General features: G+C 43.7%; 1 protein-coding gene across 2 annotated transcripts; it reads right to left on the reverse strand.

The window, feature by feature from the left end:
- Positions 1-9,717: 9,717 nt before the first annotated feature.
- On the reverse strand, positions 9,718-20,212 carry cep135 (centrosomal protein 135). Of its 2 annotated transcripts, XM_048977301.1 has the most exons (25): positions 19,483-20,212; positions 18,756-18,946; positions 18,459-18,626; positions 18,231-18,372; positions 17,995-18,079; positions 17,789-17,917; positions 17,472-17,678; positions 16,227-16,292; positions 15,900-16,050; positions 15,550-15,800; positions 15,308-15,451; positions 14,989-15,111; positions 14,723-14,788; positions 14,340-14,491; positions 13,935-14,050; positions 13,586-13,740; positions 13,420-13,475; positions 12,734-12,902; positions 12,446-12,556; positions 12,171-12,356; positions 11,508-11,717; positions 10,946-11,148; positions 10,756-10,860; positions 10,284-10,445; positions 9,718-10,140 (listed from the first exon to the last, which is right to left on the reverse strand). In XM_048977301.1, the coding sequence occupies exons 1-25, from the start codon at positions 19,593-19,595 to the stop codon at positions 10,098-10,100; spliced, it is 3,504 nt and encodes a 1,167-aa protein (XP_048833258.1). In that variant the 5' UTR covers positions 19,596-20,212; the 3' UTR covers positions 9,718-10,097. The 2 variants fall into 2 exon arrangements, with proteins under 2 accessions (XP_048833258.1, XP_048833259.1); XM_048977302.1 differs by lacking the exons at positions 18,459-18,626; positions 18,756-18,946; positions 19,483-20,212 and having other exon boundaries at positions 18,205-18,337.
- Between the last annotated feature and the right edge of the window lie 77 nt (positions 20,213-20,289).

Consider the following 20,289-nt stretch of genomic DNA (forward strand, 5'->3'; position numbering starts at 1 on the left):
TGCTTAGACAAACCATCTGTTTTTAGAAACTGCTTGAATAGGGAAAGTAGCTGGGAGTCACTGTGCTGTTCGGTGAAATCGAGGAAAAGAAATGTCATACAAACCAAAGTGATGCTTCGTTACTTGGGAAGACTGAAGCAGCATCCCAGAACATTTGATACAGAATTACTGCATTTTATAATTGAATTGTAATTGATACTTTATTGATCCCCTGTAGGGAAATGATCTTTTCCTCAAAAACTTGCTCTTTGTGTAGTAAGTTGACCGCGAAGGGCTGCCATCCGCAGCGGCGCCCAGGGAGCTGGGGGTTAAGGGTCTTGCTCAAGGACCCGCAGACGTGCTGAGGCTGGGTTCGAACCTGCGACCTTCTGATTACAAGATTTTGATTGAAGAACAACGTTTGAAAGAAATGCTCCATACACAACTTCCTGTGCCTTGCATAGCCACACTGATGGGTGTTTCAAGAAGAACAATCTTAAGAAGAATGAAAGAATATGAGCTCTGTGTTAGGGACACATATAATTCCATCAGTGATAAGGAACTTGACAATTTGGTTTCTTCTGTCAAGAATGATCTACCAAATGCAGGCTACAAGATGGTCAGAGGGAGGCTGCAGTCAATGGGCTACAGGGTTCGGTGGAGAAGAGTTGTAGCCTCCATGCTATCTGTTGATTCCATGGGCATCATATCAAGGTTGTCAAGTCTTGGTTGTGCTGTACGCAGAATGTACTCTGTACCAGGGCCCTTGTCTCTGGTACAACGTGGACACAAACCACAAGTTGATCCGGTTTGTATTAACATCAAATTTATTTGAAGTTTGTTCATCTACAGCCCTGGGTGGATTGGTGTGAGGTGGTGGTGGGGCTTTGGAGAAGATTTCCTGCCGATCAACACTGGCAGCTTATATCTATGTGTCATGGAGGTCTCGGGACTCATAGATATTCAGAGACATGTGGATAGTTTACCAGTGTTTTTCAGCAGGAAATAGTTATTACTACAAATTGTCACCCCCCCCCCACACACACAGAAACTGGATCTGGCTATAGTGGGAAAATCTTTATTTTTTTGTGAGAACTTGAAAGCCCTTAAATTGCTTTCAGCAAATTAAACAAAACTTGGAAAAAATATATGTTCATTCACCAACAGTTTCTAATCTGGGGTCTAAAGTGGTCAGGCTTGCAAGTGTATTTGGTTATTTGTCTATCCTAGCCTGTTGCAGTGTATATTTCCTGTATATTTTGCATGTAAAAATGTTTTTTGTTATGTCAGTGCTTAATATTATCATGTAGTCTTCATGAATTTTGTTTTAACCCGACTTAATGGCTTTCTTCATCTTGGCCAGGGACTGCATTTGGAAAGTAGCCACTTGACTAAAATTGGCACATTTTTAGAAATGCCAGCAACAATACTGATAATGAACACCCCTCTAACTGACTCTCAGTTGGTTTAGAAAAAAGGCTTTTAAGAGAAAAGAAAGCCTTCCTTTGGTTTTGCATTTTTCTCTTTTTTGTTAGCTGTGCACAACATACGTATCAGAAGAATACATTACAATTAAATTAGTTAAGAAATAACAGATTGCGTATATACAATATTAAGGTGATAACAACAACCCTCACTGTCTCTAGGTGCTGGTTCAGACAGGGCATTCTGCAGCAGGGACACCACCCGTCGTGCAGCATCCTGCAAATCACCCTATCACAACAGCCCACATAACAGAATAACATTAGTGTATGATTCAGTCGGGCTAGTCCAGGTCTGGAAAGTAGTTGGGCCAGATTTTCAAACCAAGAAATTTAGCTGGGCCAGACATTTTCAGCGGCCCAGTAAGCAGCAGGTAATGGCATTTTAAACAAACACAAATCAAGGTACATTATTTTAAAAAGCTACAACTGAACAGAGTCTGAGAGCAATATTTTTTTCCACTTCTGAAATAAGAAAAATATTTTGGTCGTATCTGACCTAGACACATCTCAAAGTGCATAAAAAGAAAAAAAATGTCTATTAGATGGTAAACTGCCAGACATAAAGAAAAAGGGAAAAATCGGCTATAATCATCATCCGCTTATCATCATCCGGGCTCACCTGGAGCTGCTCCCGGAGGTGCCGCTATGACTCATGGGTAACATGCCGGAATGGGACGGCACCTGTAGGCTGGACCAGTTGTCATGGGACTAATTTAACTAATTTAAAAAGTCATAGTGCGAGGCGCCCAGAAGGGGGCGCGGTCTGGGCGGAGTCAGCTAAAGAAGAAAAAGGCCTGACCTTTTTCTGGATGCTGTGGACTGTGTTTGTGTGTGAGCTGCAGCTGCATGTTCCTTACATTTTTTTATCAACACCAGCACCGTGAGGTTTGGCCTGGACTGGGTCCTGTCCTGCACGGTTGAAGGCAGGTTGACTGATGGCCAGCCCGTGTTCTGTTGGATCCCACAGAAAGGAAATGGGAATCCCATTTGGATTGGATGCTGACAGTTGGAAAAAAAAACTCATGTCTGTGTGTCATGAAAGAATATCAATAAATGTTTCCGAAATGGGATGATTCATTTGGTAATTATTTATGGCTTATGTTATGGCTGCCAATTTACAGTCTTTACTGAAGTCTGACTTTTTTCGAGTCACCTTTAATATAGATTGGACACTCTCTATGCAATGTGCAATACTTATATAGATGGTAAATGTTTACCTGCTTGCACAGATGGTTGATTAGGTAATTAGTGTAAGTATGTGTGTGTGTGTGTGTGTGTGTGTGTGTGTCCAATCGCATGTATGTCCAAGGTCCATAGTAAAAAATATACACTGATCAAGAGATGCCCGAAAGTGGATGAAAGAGGACATTAGTGGGGGTATCACTTAGTGTAACGGGTGCAGGAAAATGAGCAGGACTGCAAGCCATATAATGACCCACTGTCCTTATCTAGCTCTTAATATAGTATGCATATAGTGATGTATATACAATGGACAGCTACTATAAGCAGATAGCACAGCACAGGTGCTTAATCTGTATGCTATTTCCATCCATCCATTGTCCAAACTGCTTATCCTACTGGGTCGCGGGGGGTCTGGAGCCTATCCCGGAATCAATGGACACGAGGCAGGGAACAACCCAGGATGGGGGGCCAGCCCATCGCAGCTCACACAAACACACCATTCACTCACACATGCACACCTACGGGCAATTTAGCAACTCCAATTAGCCTCAGCATGTTTTTGGACTGTGGGGGGAAACCGGAGTACCCGGAGGAAACCCCACGACGACATGGGGAGAACATGCAAACTCCACACCCACCTAACCCAGGCGGAGACTCGAACCTGGGTTCCAGAGGTGTGAGGCAACAGTGCTAACCACTGCACCACCATGCCGCCCCCTGTATTCTATTTCATTGTATAAAAAGAAACTTACTGTACTGTACAATAAAGTATTTCACCACTGCTTCTTCCTCAGCTCCCACTGTTTGCTAGCACATGCATCTGTTGATTTCTTAGTGCAATCTGTGCTTTTATTTTTTCGTGAAATGTAAGTGCAGTATCTGTTTATTAAGTGCTGTGGTTTAATATGTACATAATTATTTCAGTACTGTGTATACTGTCGTTAATGTCTTGCCTCTCTCGTATAACTTGAGATACGCCCAAATTGACTTGCAACAAGTGGTCCTGGTTTCAAATGCGGAAGTCGATGTATACCTGTACTTTATATGCTGTAGTGTGCTGGGTGTCAGACATTGCAATGCACCTTCCTTTGATTTTGACCCGTTAGATCAGAGGGAGGTAATCTTATCCAGATAGGGCCGCTGTGTATGATGGTTTTCACTGCAACTCTCTGAACAGCGAACCTAACGGTTATCCCAATACCTTGATCTTGCTAGCATATTTAAATGTGTACCTATTCAGGAATAGAGTGGTGAAGGCATTCAGAGGAGGACTGATGATTATCAGAGGGAACAAAGGGGCTGGGTACTTGTCAGTGTCCAGTAGAACCACCAGACTCCTACACTGAATGGTTCTGGATGTGGCACAGACGCTAATCCCTCTGTATTAGGGGATCCGTCTCCAGTTTGTACTCTTCCAGTTAATAGGTAGATTACCAGACAGATTTTCGCCCTAGTCCAGTACTCATTGACAGCCTAATATACCTTGTTTCAGTTTCTCTTGATAGCCAATACATGTCACAGGATGTACATTACTCTGATGGGCAGGCCCTCTTACATATGATGGAAACACTACAACAACTTAAGAATAAGGGTCAGAAGAGTGAAATACATATAATGAGTGTGTAGCTCAGCAGACTAAGACTCTGTGGCTGTGATCAGAAGGTCGACGGTGCGTGCTCGGAATTGGCAGAATAGCCACATGTCCACAGGCTTTTGAACAAGACCTGAAAACCCTGGGGGCCTCAAGGTAGCAGTCTCTTCACTGTGACCCGAAAGCTTGTCCTTGCCTTTATGGAGAGCAAGATGGGGCAAATTATTAATCCCATGGGGTCTCAGCAGAATTACAAACCAGTACAAGGAAAATACTTGTTAATTTTACATACTACCTTCTGCTGGCCTTATGAGAATATTCAGATTATCATTTTTCCCCATAATTGCAATTTTAACATTAAATTGATGATTTTCCCACGGTCCTGTGGCCGCTTTATATGGTAATTATTGATGAAAACTTTTTTGGAAAGTGAAACAATATTAAAATTGCTTTATTGCGTTAAAAAAACTGTTTTTGTTTAGTAAAATAATGTTTTTTCACTTTTTATACTGCCGTCTTGTGGCAAATTTAAGTACTGCAGTTTGAAAATAATTAAATGATTTCTTGCCGAAATTGCAATACCTACTTTTGGCCACGAGATGGCAGCAAGAAAAGTTAAAAATTATTTTCCCACGGTCTACTAGCAGCTTTCTGTGGTAATTCTTTTTATTAAAAATACATTGGACCAAGTCAAATAATTTTAATGAAGAATTAACATCAAAAAGCTGCTAGTAGACCGTGGGAAAATAATTTTTAACTTTTCTTGCTGCCATCTCGTGGCCAAAAATAGGTACTGCAGTTTGAAAACAAATGATTTCTTGCCGAAATTGCAATACCTACTTTTTGCCACGAGATGGCAGCAAGAAAAGTTAAAAATTATTTTCCCACGGTCTACTAGCAGCTTTTTGATGTTATTTCTTCATTAAAATGATTTGACTTGGTCCAATGTATTTTTAATAAAAAGAATTACCACAGAAAGCTGCTAGTAGACCGTGGGAAAATAATTTTTAACATTTCTTGCTGCCATCTCGTGGCCAAAAATAGGTACTGCAGTTTGAAAACAAATGATTTCTTGCCGAAATTGCAATACCTACTTTTCGCCACGAGATGGCAGCAAGAAAAGTTAAAAATTATTTTCCCACGGTCTACTAGCAGCTTTTTGATGTTAATTCTTCATTAAAATGATTTGACTTGGTCCAATGTATTTTTAATAAAAAGAATTACCACAGAAAGCTGCTAGTAGACCGTGGGAAAATAATTTTTAACTTTTCTTGCTGCCATCTCGTGGCCAAAAATAGGTACTGCAGTTTGAAAACAAATGATTTCTTGCCGAAATTGCAATACCTACTTTTCGCCACGAGATGGCAGCAAGAAAAGTTAAAAATTATTTTCCCACGGTCTACTAGCAGCTTTTTGATGTTATTTCTTCATTAAAATGATTTGACTTGGTCCAATGTATTTTTAATAAAAAGAATCACCACAGAAAGCTGCTAGTAGACCGTGGGAAAATAATTTTTAACTTTTCTTGCTGCCATCTCGTGGCCAAAAGTAGGTATTGCAATTTCGGCAAGAAATCATTTGTTTTCAAACTGCAGTACCTACTTTTGGCCACGAGATGGCAGCAAGAAAATAGAAAAATTATTTTCCCACGGTCTATTAGCAGCTTTTAGATGTTAATTCTTCATTAAAATGATTTGACTTGGTCCAATGTATTTTTTAATACAAAGAATTACCACAGAAAGGTGCTAGTAGACCGTGGGAAAATAATTTTTAACTTTTCTTGCTGCCATCTCGTGGCCAAAAGTAGGTATTGCAATTTCGGCAAGAAATCATTTGTTTTCAAACTGCAGTACCTACTTTTGGCCACGAGATGGCAGCAAGAAAATAGAAAAATTATTTTCCCACGGTCTACTAGCAGCTTTTTGATGTTATTTCTTCATTAAAATGATTTGACTTGGTCCAATGTATTTTTAATAAAAAGAATCACCACAGAAAGCTGCTAGTAGACCGTGGGAAAATAATTTTTAACTTTTCTTGCTGCCATCTCGTGGCCAAAAGTAGGTATTGCAATTTCGGCAAGAAATCATTTGTTTTCAAACTGCAGTACCTACTTTTGGCCACGAGATGGCAGCAAGAAAATAGAAAAATTATTTTCCCACGGTCTATTAGCAGCTTTTAGATGTTAATTCTTCATTAAAATGATTTGACTTGGTCCAATGTATTTTTTAATACAAAGAATTACCACAGAAAGGTGCTAGTAGACCGTGGGAAAATAATTTTTAACTTTTCTTGCTGCCATCTCGTGGCCAAAAGTAGGTATTGCAATTTCGGCAAGAAATCATTTGTTTTCAAACTGCAGTACCTACTTTTGGCCACGAGATGGCAGCAAGAAAATAGAAAAATTATTTTCCCACGGTCTACTAGCAGCTTTTTGATGTTAATTCTTCATTAAAATGATTTGACTTGGTCCAATGTATTTTTAATAAAAAGAATTACCACAGAAAGCTGCTAGTAGACCGTGGGAAAATAATTTTTAACTTTTCTTGCTGCCATCTCGTGGCCAAACGTAGGTATTGCAATTTCGGCAAGAAATCATTTAATTATTTTCAAACTGCAGTACTTAAATTTGCCACAAGACGGCAGTATAAAAAGTGAAAAAACATAATTTTACTAAACAAAAACAGTTTTTTTAACGCAATAAAGCAATTTTAATATTGTTTCACTTTCCAAAAAAGTTTTCATCAATAATTACCATATAAAGCAGCCACAGGACCGTGGGAAAATCATCAATTTAATGTTAAAATTGCAATTATGGGGAAAAATGATAATCTGAATATTCTCATAAGGCCAGCAGAAGGTAGTATGTAAAATTAACAAGTATTTTCCTTGTACTGGTTTGTAATTCTGCTGAGACCCCATGGGATTAATAATTTGCCCCATCTTACTCTCCATAAAGGCAAGAACAAGCTTGGGGGTCACAGTGAAGAGACTGCTTCCTTGAGGCCCCCAGAGTTTTCAGGTCTTGTTCAATAGCTTGTGGACATGTGGCTATTCTGCCAATTCCGAGCACGAACCGTCGACCTTCTGATCACAGCCACAGAGTCTTAGTCTGCTGAGCTACACACTCATTATATGTATTTCACTCTTCTGACCCTTATTCTTAAATTGTTGTAGTGTTTCCATCATATGTAAGAGGGCCTGCCCATCAGAGTAATGTACATCCTGTGACATGTATTGGCTATCAAGAGAAACTGAAACACGGTGCATTAGGCTGTCAATGAGTACTGGACTAGGGCGAAAATCTGTCTGAAAATCTACCTATTAACTGGAAGAGTACAAACTGGAGACGGATCCAGTTTCTGTGTGTGTGGGGGGGGGGTGACAATTTGTAGTAATAACTATTTCCTGCTGAAAAACACTGGTAAACTATCCACATGTCACATGAATATCTGTGAGTCACGAGACCTCCATGACAGATAGATATAAGTTGCCAGTGTTGATCGGCAGGAAATCTTCTCCAAAGCCCCACCACCACCTCACACCAATCCACCCAGGGCTGTAGATGAACAAACTTCAAATAAATCTGATGTTAATACAAACCGGATCAACTTGTGGTTTGTGTCCACATGTACCAGAGACAAGGGCCCTGGTACAGAGTACATTCTGCGTACAGCACAGCCAAGACTTGACAACCTTGATATGATGCCCATGGAATCAACCCTATGCATGGAGGCTGCAACTCTTCTCCACCAAACCCTGTAGCCCATTGACTGCAGCCTCCCTCTGACCATCTTATAGCCTGCATTTGGTAGATTATTCTTGACAGAAGAAACCAAATTGTCAAGTTCCTTATCACTGATGGAATTATATGTGTCCCTAACACAGAGCTCATACTCTTTCATTCTTCTTAAGATTGTTCTTCTTGAAACACCCATCAGTGTGGCTATGCAAGGCACAGGAAGTTGTGTATGGAGCATTTCTTTCAAACGTTGTTCTTCAATCAAAATCTTGGGTCGTCCTTTGGTGACAGTGACTTCCTGTGTGACACAGGGGGCTGGACGTTCCAGATGTGCCCTCACAAGGTCAAAGAGCTCTTGCAAAGCCAGGGTGATAGCAGGAGGTACTTCAATGTGATTAGACAGGGCCTGCAGAAGATACAGCTCCTGATGACAAAGGAACTCCAGATAATCCAAATTTAGTGGAGTCGCGCTGAATCCCATTTCTATTTTATGCAGACTTTCAAGAAGGTGGTATCTGAGCTGTTCACAGAACAAATTATAGTTAATGAGGTGTCAAGATCTTGTCTCTGATCCACACACTAGGCCTACCATTCAAAAGTTTTAATTATGAAAATGTTTTTGTTTTGTGAGGTGCTTGTTCATGTATGATGATACATTTTATATAAAGTTAAATAAAATCCACCAAAAACTCTTACTCAGTGGAGATTCCCATGTAGCAGACAGACAACTTTACGGCTTTAATAATGAGTGTATTTAGCAGCTACAAGGACAAAAGATATTAAAAACCTCTCCATTCTAATACTAATTTAATAAACATTAATAGATAGCAGACTATAGGCAAAACCACCTTAAGTGCTAACACTAACCCGAGAACTAATATCTGAGGAGCGCTCTTCCCAGGATTTGAATTTATTAAATTGGCTTTGTGATGTTGTATTAAGAAATGTTATTCACAATGCAATTTAACATACATTGGCCCATTCTTTTATATACGGTAAGACAAAGCGGGAAATTCCCAAATTATGATAGCAGACTGTGAATAAATAATATTGCACGAGATACCAGCTATACCGCATTGAATTTCAAGCTCTGCTTTAATTAAGACACACACGATTCTAATCCTTAACGTGGAATATGAAAACAGAATCTCTAAAAGATGTGAACTCAGTGTAAGACTTACTTGCTCCGACGTCATGACAGTGTGAATCCCACATCCATTGGTCAATTATCTTCATCTTCTACCAAAGCAGACTCGATCGCGTAGATAGGGTCCAGCGAACGCGAGCGCGTAGAGAGCATGGATTTTCTACTCGCGAGCGCATGCACGCGTGGTTTTTATGCGCACGACTTTTGGCACTAATAGATACGCCTGTAAAACGAAGTTATACATCTGACGTGAAATGTCCGCGTGCAGTTATACTGATAACAGCGCTCATAGAACGCTTCTTATCCAATCTGATTTCTGGTTAAAACTAACTGTTGTATAAAATGCAGTAATTCTGTATTAAATGTTCTGGGATGCTGCTTCAGTCTTCCCAAGTAACGAAGCATCACTTTGGTTTGTATGACATTTCTTTTCCTCGATTTCACCGAACAGCACAGTGACTCCCAGCTACTTTCCCTATTCAAGCAGTTTCTAAAAACAGATGGTTTGTCTAAGCAGTTTGGTGGGACCCAGCAATGGTTCGGCCAGAGGTGTCTCAGGTTGTTTTGGCATTGAATGCACTCACTGCAGCTCCCATTACGCAACTGAAGCAGTCTTTATTTGTTAATTTACTAATACAAGCAATGGAAAATACGTTTCATATAAAAAGCATGGAGCAAAAATATTCTGTCAAAAGTGTTTGTGCTCAAGTTTAAAAGTTTCATTTACAGAATATTAAATGACATAAGACATTTAAATACACAAACGTGACAGAAGCCTGAATTTACAGTTATGGACAAGTTTTAATTTATAAGTTTCACTTCACGACTGATCAGTCTTCCACTGTAAGCTGGCACTACAACATTCACATGGGAATAGGTTGATATTTATAAATAAACCTTTCTGACCACAGAACTGAGCACTGCCCAGCAGTCTGGCATTTCTCCAAGGAGGTCCCAGAAAAGTAGTATCACTTCTTAGATACTTTCTTGGTTGTCTCTGATGCTTAAAGATCCATTTCTAAAACAAGACAGAAACACAGCATGTATTTACATTTAACCAAGACTGCCTTTTAGTTTAAGCGTCACTGTAACTGAGCATTAGCAAAGAGGGCTGGATAATTAAAGAGTTAAGTTGGTCATAATGAATATTTGAGGACTCACTTCTCTAGGGACTTGTTGACTTTCTCTGTAGAGTTTGAAGTCCGCAGGGTGGAATGTTCGGACGAAAGGCGGTGGGGACCGAGGGAGGAGCTTAAGGGGGAGGAGCTACGCAGGGTGGAGGAGGACAAAGCTTGCCGGCGCATTTCCTGCACTGCTCGTTCCCTGAAAGAAATAATCAGGAAAGTACTCTTTTGAACTTAAACAGAAAATCTCTGCAGTTATGGAACATACAGGAAACAAAAAGGACATTTAAAAGCATTAGAGTACCTATACTTCATGCTTTGCGGTTACTGTTAAAATGTAATATACCTCTGTTTTGCTGTACTTGGAGACGAATAAATCAAAGGGCAATTTAAATCAATAAACACAACTGATAGCTCTTCAACAAAATGAATTATGGGGCTGGCAGCTGTATAAGACAGCAAACTGTGCTCCATTCAGGATTTATGGGACTATCCTATAGGTGGTTTACCGCTCAAAGCGTTCTGTGGTCAACTGCCTCTTCAACATGTCCAACTCCGCCTGCATCTGAGAGACTTTAGCTCGGAGCTGGGATACCTCCTTCACATACCCTGCCCTGTGGAAACAGCACAAGGGTCACACCAGTCTGCCTGCACCTCCCTTTGCCAGTAGCTCCCGCCCGAGACAGAGAGAGGCCTCACGTTCTGCCGTCCGCTAAGGCCAGGCGGTCCCTCAGGGTCCGGACCTCTGCCTCCTTCTCACTGCTGCCCAGCTGGGTTTGGAACTCCTTCTGCCGCTCGTTGGACAGCAACAACTCCAGATTCTTCACGTTCTGGTGCTCGTCCGACAGCCGCTTCCTCAAAAGGTCTGCTTCTGAGCGCACGTCCTCCAGCTCTGCCACCAGCTAGTGAAGAGGGGAGACAGCGGTGTAAAGGCGCCCAGCTATCGCAGCCTGCAGCTGGGAGCTGACCTAAGACACCCCCGTGTGAGGGGTCTTCTTTTAATCACATTTATGTATTTATTTATGTAGCACACACTTTTACCCAAAGAGACATTTGTTTTTAAAAGAGTAGGGTCAGCCAATCCCTGGGATTTGAACCTGCGACCTTCTGATGCCAAGTGCAGTATCCTAACCTGCTTAGCCATACACCACCCCATGTATTGTGTTTAAAAAGAGCAAGGCTAACTGTAAGGGTTGTACTAAGACACATAGCCAAAGGACACATATGATGGAAGGAGGTACATCATGTCAGATCTACAAACCCTCTCCAGCTCCATGCTCTTGGAGGCGAGCTTGCGGGCCGTGGCCTCTTTGGAAGAATCGAGTTTGACGCAGAGCTCTCTGACAGAGGCCAGGTCTGCCAGGGCAGCTGCTTTCCCTGCATGGGCGGCCTGTAGCTCCTCCTCCAGCCGCGACAGGCTCTTCACCAGCGAGGACGCCTGCATCTCATAGGCCTGCTGGGCGTTCAGGTGCTGGCCGGACAGACAACGTAAAGAGCCGAGTGAAGCGGTGCAGAGGGCTGGGAACCGAGGGGGAACACAACATGATGGGTGGCATATCTACACTGAAGCAAGTTAAAGCTGAGACCTCAACACAAAGAGCTGAGCGAATCAGCATGGAGGACTGAGGGGGAACTGGGGCAGAGGGGACCGACGTGGAGGGCCATGGGGAAGCAGCGCAAAGGGCTGGGGGGAACCAAACTCCCAGAGCCAAGCGAACAACGCAGGGTCTCTTCAGGGCTCCTGGCATCTGGTGGTGAACATTACGACTGAGGCGACTGAAGAAATAATGATGATGTTTTTTTTCCCCCAAACAGCAGACTAATACCACAACTCATTTATAAATACAACAAAAGCAAACAATGTGGGCCTTGAAACAGTACTGATGGGGCCCAATCTGTCTCTCATCTTTAGCTTGTCGCTCACCTCCTGGATCTCCCTCTCGAGGTGTGCCACCCTCTCTCTCAGGTGCCGACGCTCAGTGTCTGTGGCGAGCAGCTCCAGACGGATTGAGGAGTTGAGCCCCTCCACTTGCTGAAGTTTCGCTTCCCAGTCCTCGGCCTGAGAGTGCGCCGTCCGAAATCTCTCGAGGATGTCCCGGTTCTCCTGCTCCTGCATGCGACAACCGATGTTGGTATTTTAATCTGAGGCAGCCAAGTGTCCAGCTAGGGCAGCATGACTATTGCACCGTTCATGCTGACCTTAAGTGCCATCATACTCTCCACCCTTGCCACTTCAGCGATGTAAGAGTGAACCCTCATCTTCAGCTCATCTTTTTGGTGCATTGCCTCCTCCAGCTCAGTATGGACCGTCTAAACACAACAGGAACATCAGTATCGACTCTGAACGTGTCACCAGGTGCATGACAAGTCTGGACCATCCCATTTACTGAGTGCGTCAGACAGTTAGTTCAATTTACAATTTCCAGATACCCAAGGTGAGTATCGCATGAAATACCCTCAATGCCGCGCGTCCATGTGTGCACATACTTGGTTCTCTCCGGTCATGGTTGCCAGATCGTCCTGCAGTCTCCTGTTCTCCTTCAGGATCACTTCTCTCTCCTTTACCACCACTGCCAGCTCCTCTTGGGCTGCATCCAACTGTCGCCTTAGGCTCCCGATCTCACGTTCTCGTCCCCTTAGCGCTGCCTGCAGCTTCCTGTGAATTACATGGCCTCTTAGACTTCTGTCACCACCTTCAGAGCCAAGTAAAGCTGTATCGTCCTCCCAGCACTTGTACACTTGTTATCTATGCAGCAGGCAAAATGTAGTATGCGATGTAAGCAGTATGTCTGAATCTGATGACCGCAGCGTCTGAGTGCATACTGTGCATACATGCATACTGTTTATGTGATTGCATTCAGTGTATACTTGAATTAATGGATGAGTAGTAGGTTTCTGACGGAATTCAATACCTGCTGTGCAAGTATGTGATTTCAGACGCACCATGAGTTTTGGAATAATTTACATGGGGGGAAAAAGAATTCACATACAATTGACAATAATTTAAGGGGAGGAGAGACAGAGTACAACCTGTAATGTAACGTAAAGTAACATATTATACATTAGACATAAATAACCAGGCATACTGCATAACAGTGGGAAATCAGTGCATGGAAGTGCTGTCTGAGTTTTAAGTGAGACAGATAAATGTGAAGAACTAGCATCCAACTCACTCTAGGGAAGCCTCCATGTCAGTGACGGTGATCCTGACTTCTGCAAGCGTCTTCTCCTGTCAATGAGACCGACAGCCACAGGTAGAACATCACCTTCTGAGTCACCAGCCATCCTGCAGGCTAGAAATAAGTCAATCTGCACGACGGACGGACTTTTGCGAATTACCTTACTGACAATCTCCTCTTGTAACACAACAATGCTCTCGGTCTTCTGGTCGACCTCGGCCTGCAGTGCATCCTTTTCACGGTCCAGAGCGGACACGGTCCTCTGGACCGCAGTCAGCTGATCGCGTTTGGAGGAGTTCTGCTGTACCTGCTCACCTGACGGCCACAGACAGACACAGAGTCCCCAGCGACACATCTTAGTCCCTTTGCTTGGGTAAAAACACACAATCGATGCTGCAGTTTAATTTTATACGTTTACATTTCCTTCACTTTTAATAGTGGAGACCGACACGCAGCATTTACTCTGATTACTCTGATTTACTGCATGAGTCATGCAAACGCTTTCTCACCGATTTTCTCTTCAAGAGTCCTTATTTTGTGATGAGCCACCATTAGCTCGTTCTTCTTCAGAGACAGGCGTTGCTGGCTGTCCGAGAGAGTCTGCTCCATCTGCTCCTGAAGTAACCTGAGGTAGAGGACTGACCGAATATCAATACTGAAGCAAACTGACTGCGCAACTACACTTCATCCGAGACACAAACTCAGGTTAGAATAAATGCAAAAACTAAAATGGATTTACTACAGGCAAAGACACTGACTACTATTGGAATAGAACGGACCTGATCATAAAAGAAAAACACACTTGGATTAGTGCCCTTCACGCCAAATGTGAGTCATGTACGGGAGAACACAGAGGAGCATCTCACTCTCATACACAAACACACGCGCACAAAGGTTAAGAGAAAGAGGCTGACCGGAGAGCGTCTGCCTCTGCTCTCGTTTGGGCTGCCTCTTCCCCCATCTGGACCAGCGCTGTAACCCGGGACTTCAGCTCCTCCTCCAGGGAAGCCTGCTTCTCTCTTACCATGGACACCTGAGAGCGCAAGGCTGACCTCTCATCTTCTAACTGCAACACAGCAGCACACAGTGAGCATGCCGATGCGTCCCCTACGCAGGAGTGGCACACGGTTGACAATTGGGGCTGTCGCAATCACGTCGCCATTATACTTTTATAAGTCGCCGTCTGGACAAATGTTTCACCCGTCACAAGCCCTGGTGATTACTGCGCGTGTGCCATATAATCGTGATTATATCGCGACATGATCGCGAGAACCCTAGTGACAATGGCAGCATTTACCGCCTGAATAGTGTTCCTGAGGTTCTGCATGGTTCTCTCCTCCTCCTCCTTGTTGGATAGCACCACCTGCAGCAGTCAAACAAATAGGTGGTTGTTCCATAATCTTCCTTGAGACGATAATTGAGTAAATAAATACGAGCTTTTCATTCCTATCACTACACTCAACTTCACATCTGAGTACAGACACCACTGTACGCATGCTGAACACCACTTAACCTGCAATCAACCCCACAAGACAGAGGCAGATATGGAGAAAGGTGGAGGACCTTTAGCTGTTCCTGTATTCTCTCTCGCTCCATAGCCATCCTCTGCAACTCGGTATCCACATTCTCCTTCTCCACTGGTGGCCTCCCCACTTCTCTGTGTAGTCGCAGGAGCTCCTCCTGAGCCTAGCCATTGGGGGGGGGGGGAATGGGAGGAAAGGAGGAGCAAATGACCATCAAACAGGAGCAGCCAAGGAGCAGCTAACAGGGGGGGAACAGATTAGCAGATCAGAAAGCAAGAATGCTTCCTAAATAAGGCGGGTCATATGAGAGTAGTTTTAGCTAATGCTGAACAACATTGGCTGTAATTCAGAGGACTCACCTGCTGGTTTTGCGAGATCAGCAAGTCCCTCTCAGCTGTCAGCATTCTCACTCTGGCCTGGATATCCTGCATGTGTTTCTCCACATCGACCAGTACCAACTGGAGCTCGTCCCTCTCCTGCACCGCACGCTGAAGCTCCTCATTCTACCTCAGATATACCAGCAGGCACGCTCCCATGAAGAACTCTGCAGAGCGGCTTGTTTGGTGATGCATGCAGATGCTGGCTTTGAGTGATTACCTACCGTGCTAGCACCTCCTTTGCCGGGACTCCTGGCCCTGCCTCCTCTCCTTGGACTCTTGGCCACACCCCCTCCAGGACTCACAGCCACACCTCGCTGCCCAGCCCACTGGTGACGCTCAGCCTCTTGTTTATAAAAGTCTCGGTCCTCCTCCAAACTGCGGACGAAAGCATCGAGACGCGACGGAGAGCGCTCTTTCCTGCAGACGCCATGCTGAATCCGCATTTGTTCCAGCTCCAGAACCAGCTCCTTCTCTGTGTGAGAGACACACACGAGATCCAACAGGACCATGACTTTCTCTATGTGACACAGCATGAAACCGTGTGGAACAGCAGAGAAGGAACAATTCACACCAGTGTCAGTCATCTTCTCCACCTTCTCCTGCAGCCTCCTCTTCTGCTCCTCCAGGAAGTTCATTGATGTTTTCGTCTTCTCGTTTTCCTCGCCCATCTCCGCTAGCCGAGACCGCAGCTCTTCCCTGTCATCCTCACTCTCCGCGAGGTCCTGCACCAGGGAGAACGAACAGCTGGATCCTTACTATCCATTTCCAACAATCTGCACTGCAAGCGAGGAGCATGTTTAATAAAGGAATATTGAGTCTTTACCCAGAAGCCTCTGGAGGTAAACAAATCTGTACCACAACCTCTCTGTAAGAACACTTGGAAGTGAGGGATACTTACTTTTCTCAGTTTACTAACAACATCCTTCAAGTCTTCTATCTGTCTGTGTTGCCACAGCATCTCTTTCTGTTTATGAAGACAATATGAAAAATGCAAATTTGTCAATTAAACTACAATTAATATGACGCTTAGAAATTTACACACTAGTGGCCAAAATTGCGGGAACATCTCCAATTTTGAGAGATTGTAGAACTTCCATACATATTACAAATATCATACATCCAATGTATGATATTTGTAATATTCTTTGACTGTTTATAAACATTACCGCCAGTATTTGAATGACCATTTTCAAAGCACCATGGCAAAAATGCTAGGTGTTTCCACAATTTTGGCCATTACTGGATGAAGTACTGGTGTAACTAGGATTAAGTACCTCTCGGATGCATCTGAGGGCCACTTTTGGGACATAAACCATTAACAATCCCATATCACACTGTGATAACACAAACTATGCACCCCCCACGTAACTTATGGTCATGTAACATATTTAATTCAGCATTAGTTCTGAGGGAAGCAGTACCACTACACCTGCCAAATGCTACATCATCTCCTTTTGTCCTGTGCGAAAACGACCTGAACTAGGGTATTATACTATGCTGAACATGACACTTGACTGTATTGTTACACCAGAATGATAAACTGAATTAAGCAACATATAAAAGTCTCTTGACTCTCCAACTTAGATGCACACAACTGTAAAAGTTTTGAGAACTCAAACATTGTTCCTCACGCAACACTAGGGTTGGAACTTGAAAATCAATTCCAGTTCTGAAATCGGATACTTGTCATGAAATTAAAAATTTGATTCTGCGTATCGATTCCTACACGCACATTTTCAAACACACCAGATCTTTTAATACACGTCAAGGCTTGAAATTCAGTGTGGGATTGCAGGTATCACAATTTTATTCATTCCTGTACCCTCTTATCATAATATTGGAATTTCCCCACTTTCTGTAGGGTGCAGAACATGAGAATATTCCAAAAAAACGAAATATATTTTAGATATATGCTAGAAAAACAGAACCAGCAGCTTAACACACAAAGAGAATTTGCCTCACACGCAGGTTAGGATATTGTGCCTGTGTTCAGAAGATCACTGGTTCAAATCTCGGGCCTGGCAAAGTTATTTCACCACTGGGCCCCAGAACCCCAAATGCTCGAGGGACTGGCTGAACCCTGATTTCTTTTGTAATACAATAGAAAAAATAGAACACAGGAAAATGCCTTAGCCTGTCCCACCTTGGCTTCCAGCAGCTCCTGGTCTGCTGTTGCCAGAACCAGGTCTTTATCCCTCTGCAGCTGCCGGGCCAGCTGGTCAATGTGAGAAAGTTCCTGGCACAGTTCCTGGTTCTGGTTGTTCAGGTTGGTTACTTCAGAGGATGCAGTCTGCTTATGACCCTGCAGCTGCTGTTTCAGAGCAGCATTAGCATCCTGGAGGTACTCGATCTAAACAAACACACAGTGAATAAATATTTATCATTAATTACCACTAGCACAGCATTAATAATGCAAAGCCAGCGGCCTTTAGGTGGCAGATAAATGTGAGGGGGAAGCACCTGTAGGTTCAAGTGGGCGATCAGCTTCTCGTTGCTGACATTCTGAGCTTCGAGGGTGATGACGTCATGAGGGCGACCACCATCCAGAGCCCGTGCCAGCCGCTCGACCTCCTGGTCTCGTTCCTCCACCTAGAGGTACATCACCTGGTCAAACTCCTCTGACAGAACACGATGGAAATCCTTTTCTCAGTGTTGCGCATCTTCACCTGCAAATTCAGGTGTTTGATTCCATCCTGCGCTCTGTCCAGCTCCATTTTTAACCTGGTCACGTCACGTTGCAATTCCTGAATCCTGTAGACAGGCAAGGTCACGGTGAACTGCACAGTGTTTTCTATATTAACTCACACTGTCATGGTATATAATGTAGCATGAACCACACAACTGCAGCTCAGCTTTCTGATCATCTAAAGAAGCACCTGAACTCCACAGGGACACTCTGTACCTCTCATCAGCCACCAGTAGCAGGTCAGCAACATATGGGTCCTCAGGCTGGGCTACAGGCAGCAAGCGGCTATTGGAAGGAGGGATGAGGTCATCGATCTGCATCCGCTGCCTCCTGAAAGGAATCGTCCGCTTCCTGCCCCCTATCCAGAAGAAAAGGGGCTTCATCTCATAACTCAGATGTGCCAACCAACCGCAGCACGATCCCAGAGCCCAAAAAAAGCCTTACCTGGTGTCTGCACCACCGCATGCATGTTCTTCTCTTGCAGCTGCTGGATGCGCTCCATTTTGGCCTTGTCAGCCTTCTCCATGGAGTGTACTTTGTGCACATACTGGTTGTTCAAGAACTTCAGGTCGGTGGCCTCGTGCTCCAACTTCCTGATTTGGGATTTTAGCTCTGTGGAAGCCAAGGAGATGGTCAGAAGTCTGGGTAACACTAAGGACAGTGTGTAGCCGAGAGAATATATAGCAGTGAGTACGCTGGAAAATGACTGAAACGGTGCATAACACTGAGTGCTGCACTTGCCTCTGCACACACGATCCTTGTCCTCCTTCATCTTGAGTAAATCCAGATGCAGCTCATTGTTCTCCTTGACCAAACGGGCATTTTCCACACGGTATGGTTCCAGCACTGTGTCCAGGTGCTGGGTGTCCTTTTCAGTCTTCCCCACAGAGAGCTTGGCATTGCGAAGGCTTTCTGTGGTGTGAACTAAATCACTGCAACAGAGGCAGTCAGCACCTACATGTTAGCAATCACTGCTAGAGTCCCAGAATGACTGAAATTCACGTAGACTTTGAGACTGCTTCACATGCACTGGGGCTGTCTGTCTGCAGTCCTGTCTTTAGGATATGGGATCATCAAACGTCCAGAAAAATGGCGTGCTGTGCTTTTGATACTGTCTATGTGTTTTGTCACGTAACCATCATTCTGAATAAGGTACAGTGTCTATGGTTTTGGTAAGGTTTACTGCAATGTTGAATAAGGGAAAGATGAAAAAAAATCGCAGGAGGTAAGAAGTATTACAGGATTACAATCAGGAAATTTTCCAGAGAGAGAAAATACGTTTTTAAATGACAACAAAACTTTTGTAAAGTTATTTCAAAGTTAGTTTTTATTGAATAGGCATTTCTAAAGATTAGTACTCCCTTTGTTGTTGTTGTCAGGTTTAAACCACTGTCAATCGGGCTGCAGTTACAATACAGGAGTAAATAAAGGTAACTGACGCCAATAAGCCCCACTGCAAGCTCCATACCTGAAAAGCTTCTCCACCAAAGGAAAAGATTCGCTACCCAAAGGCTGCCTGTAGCCCAGCTGGTCCAGCCGTTTCCGCAGGTTGGCCAACTTCCTTTCGGTGTTGGTGCTCATTGATATTTATATATTTCGACGTCTCTTTCAAACGGGGGAATACTATCTCAAGCAGTTAAAACGGCCACCCGATATATTACAATAAAGCATCCTCTGATTCTGCGATGTTGTTAAGCTTGGAAGCTAACGTCAACAATGTTTTGCAACGCTTAGCAACAAGCTAACGCTGGCAAATGTAAACAAATAAAGCAAGAAAAGCCGTAAATACAAACATAAAATCTAATCATCGAACCATACATTACCCAAGCTGTAGCTTGCTATTGTAACGGTATTTATGAATGAATTATGTGAAATAAAGCCTTGAAAATCTAACTATTAATCAAATCCCCCGCGCTACCTATAGCTCGACTGGCTAATGAACTGCATTCGGGGCAGATTAACATAAAAAAAAAGATCTTTATTCCAGATGGGCTAGATGGCGAGCGCTTATAGCACACGGACTTCGTCTCGATAATGAGTTTAAATTGTACGGATTTAGCCGCTTCCGCGTCTCATTAGTTCACCGCTGGTCGCAGTAATACGACGCTTGGCCCGTAAGCTCGCAGCTAGGCCGAGCTCCCCTTCTTCGGCGCCAAAGCCATTTGAAAATGGCGCCGAAGAAGACTTGTGGATCCCGAAGGATGCCGAATGAAAGCGAAAGATCCCGAACTCCTGGCTGTCAGTCCGGCAGCTTCCACCTCCGTAAGGAAACACG

Source organism: Brienomyrus brachyistius, chromosome 15 (genome assembly GCF_023856365.1).
Source record: "Brienomyrus brachyistius isolate T26 chromosome 15, BBRACH_0.4, whole genome shotgun sequence".
Classification (NCBI taxonomy): Eukaryota; Metazoa; Chordata; class Actinopteri; order Osteoglossiformes; family Mormyridae; genus Brienomyrus; species Brienomyrus brachyistius.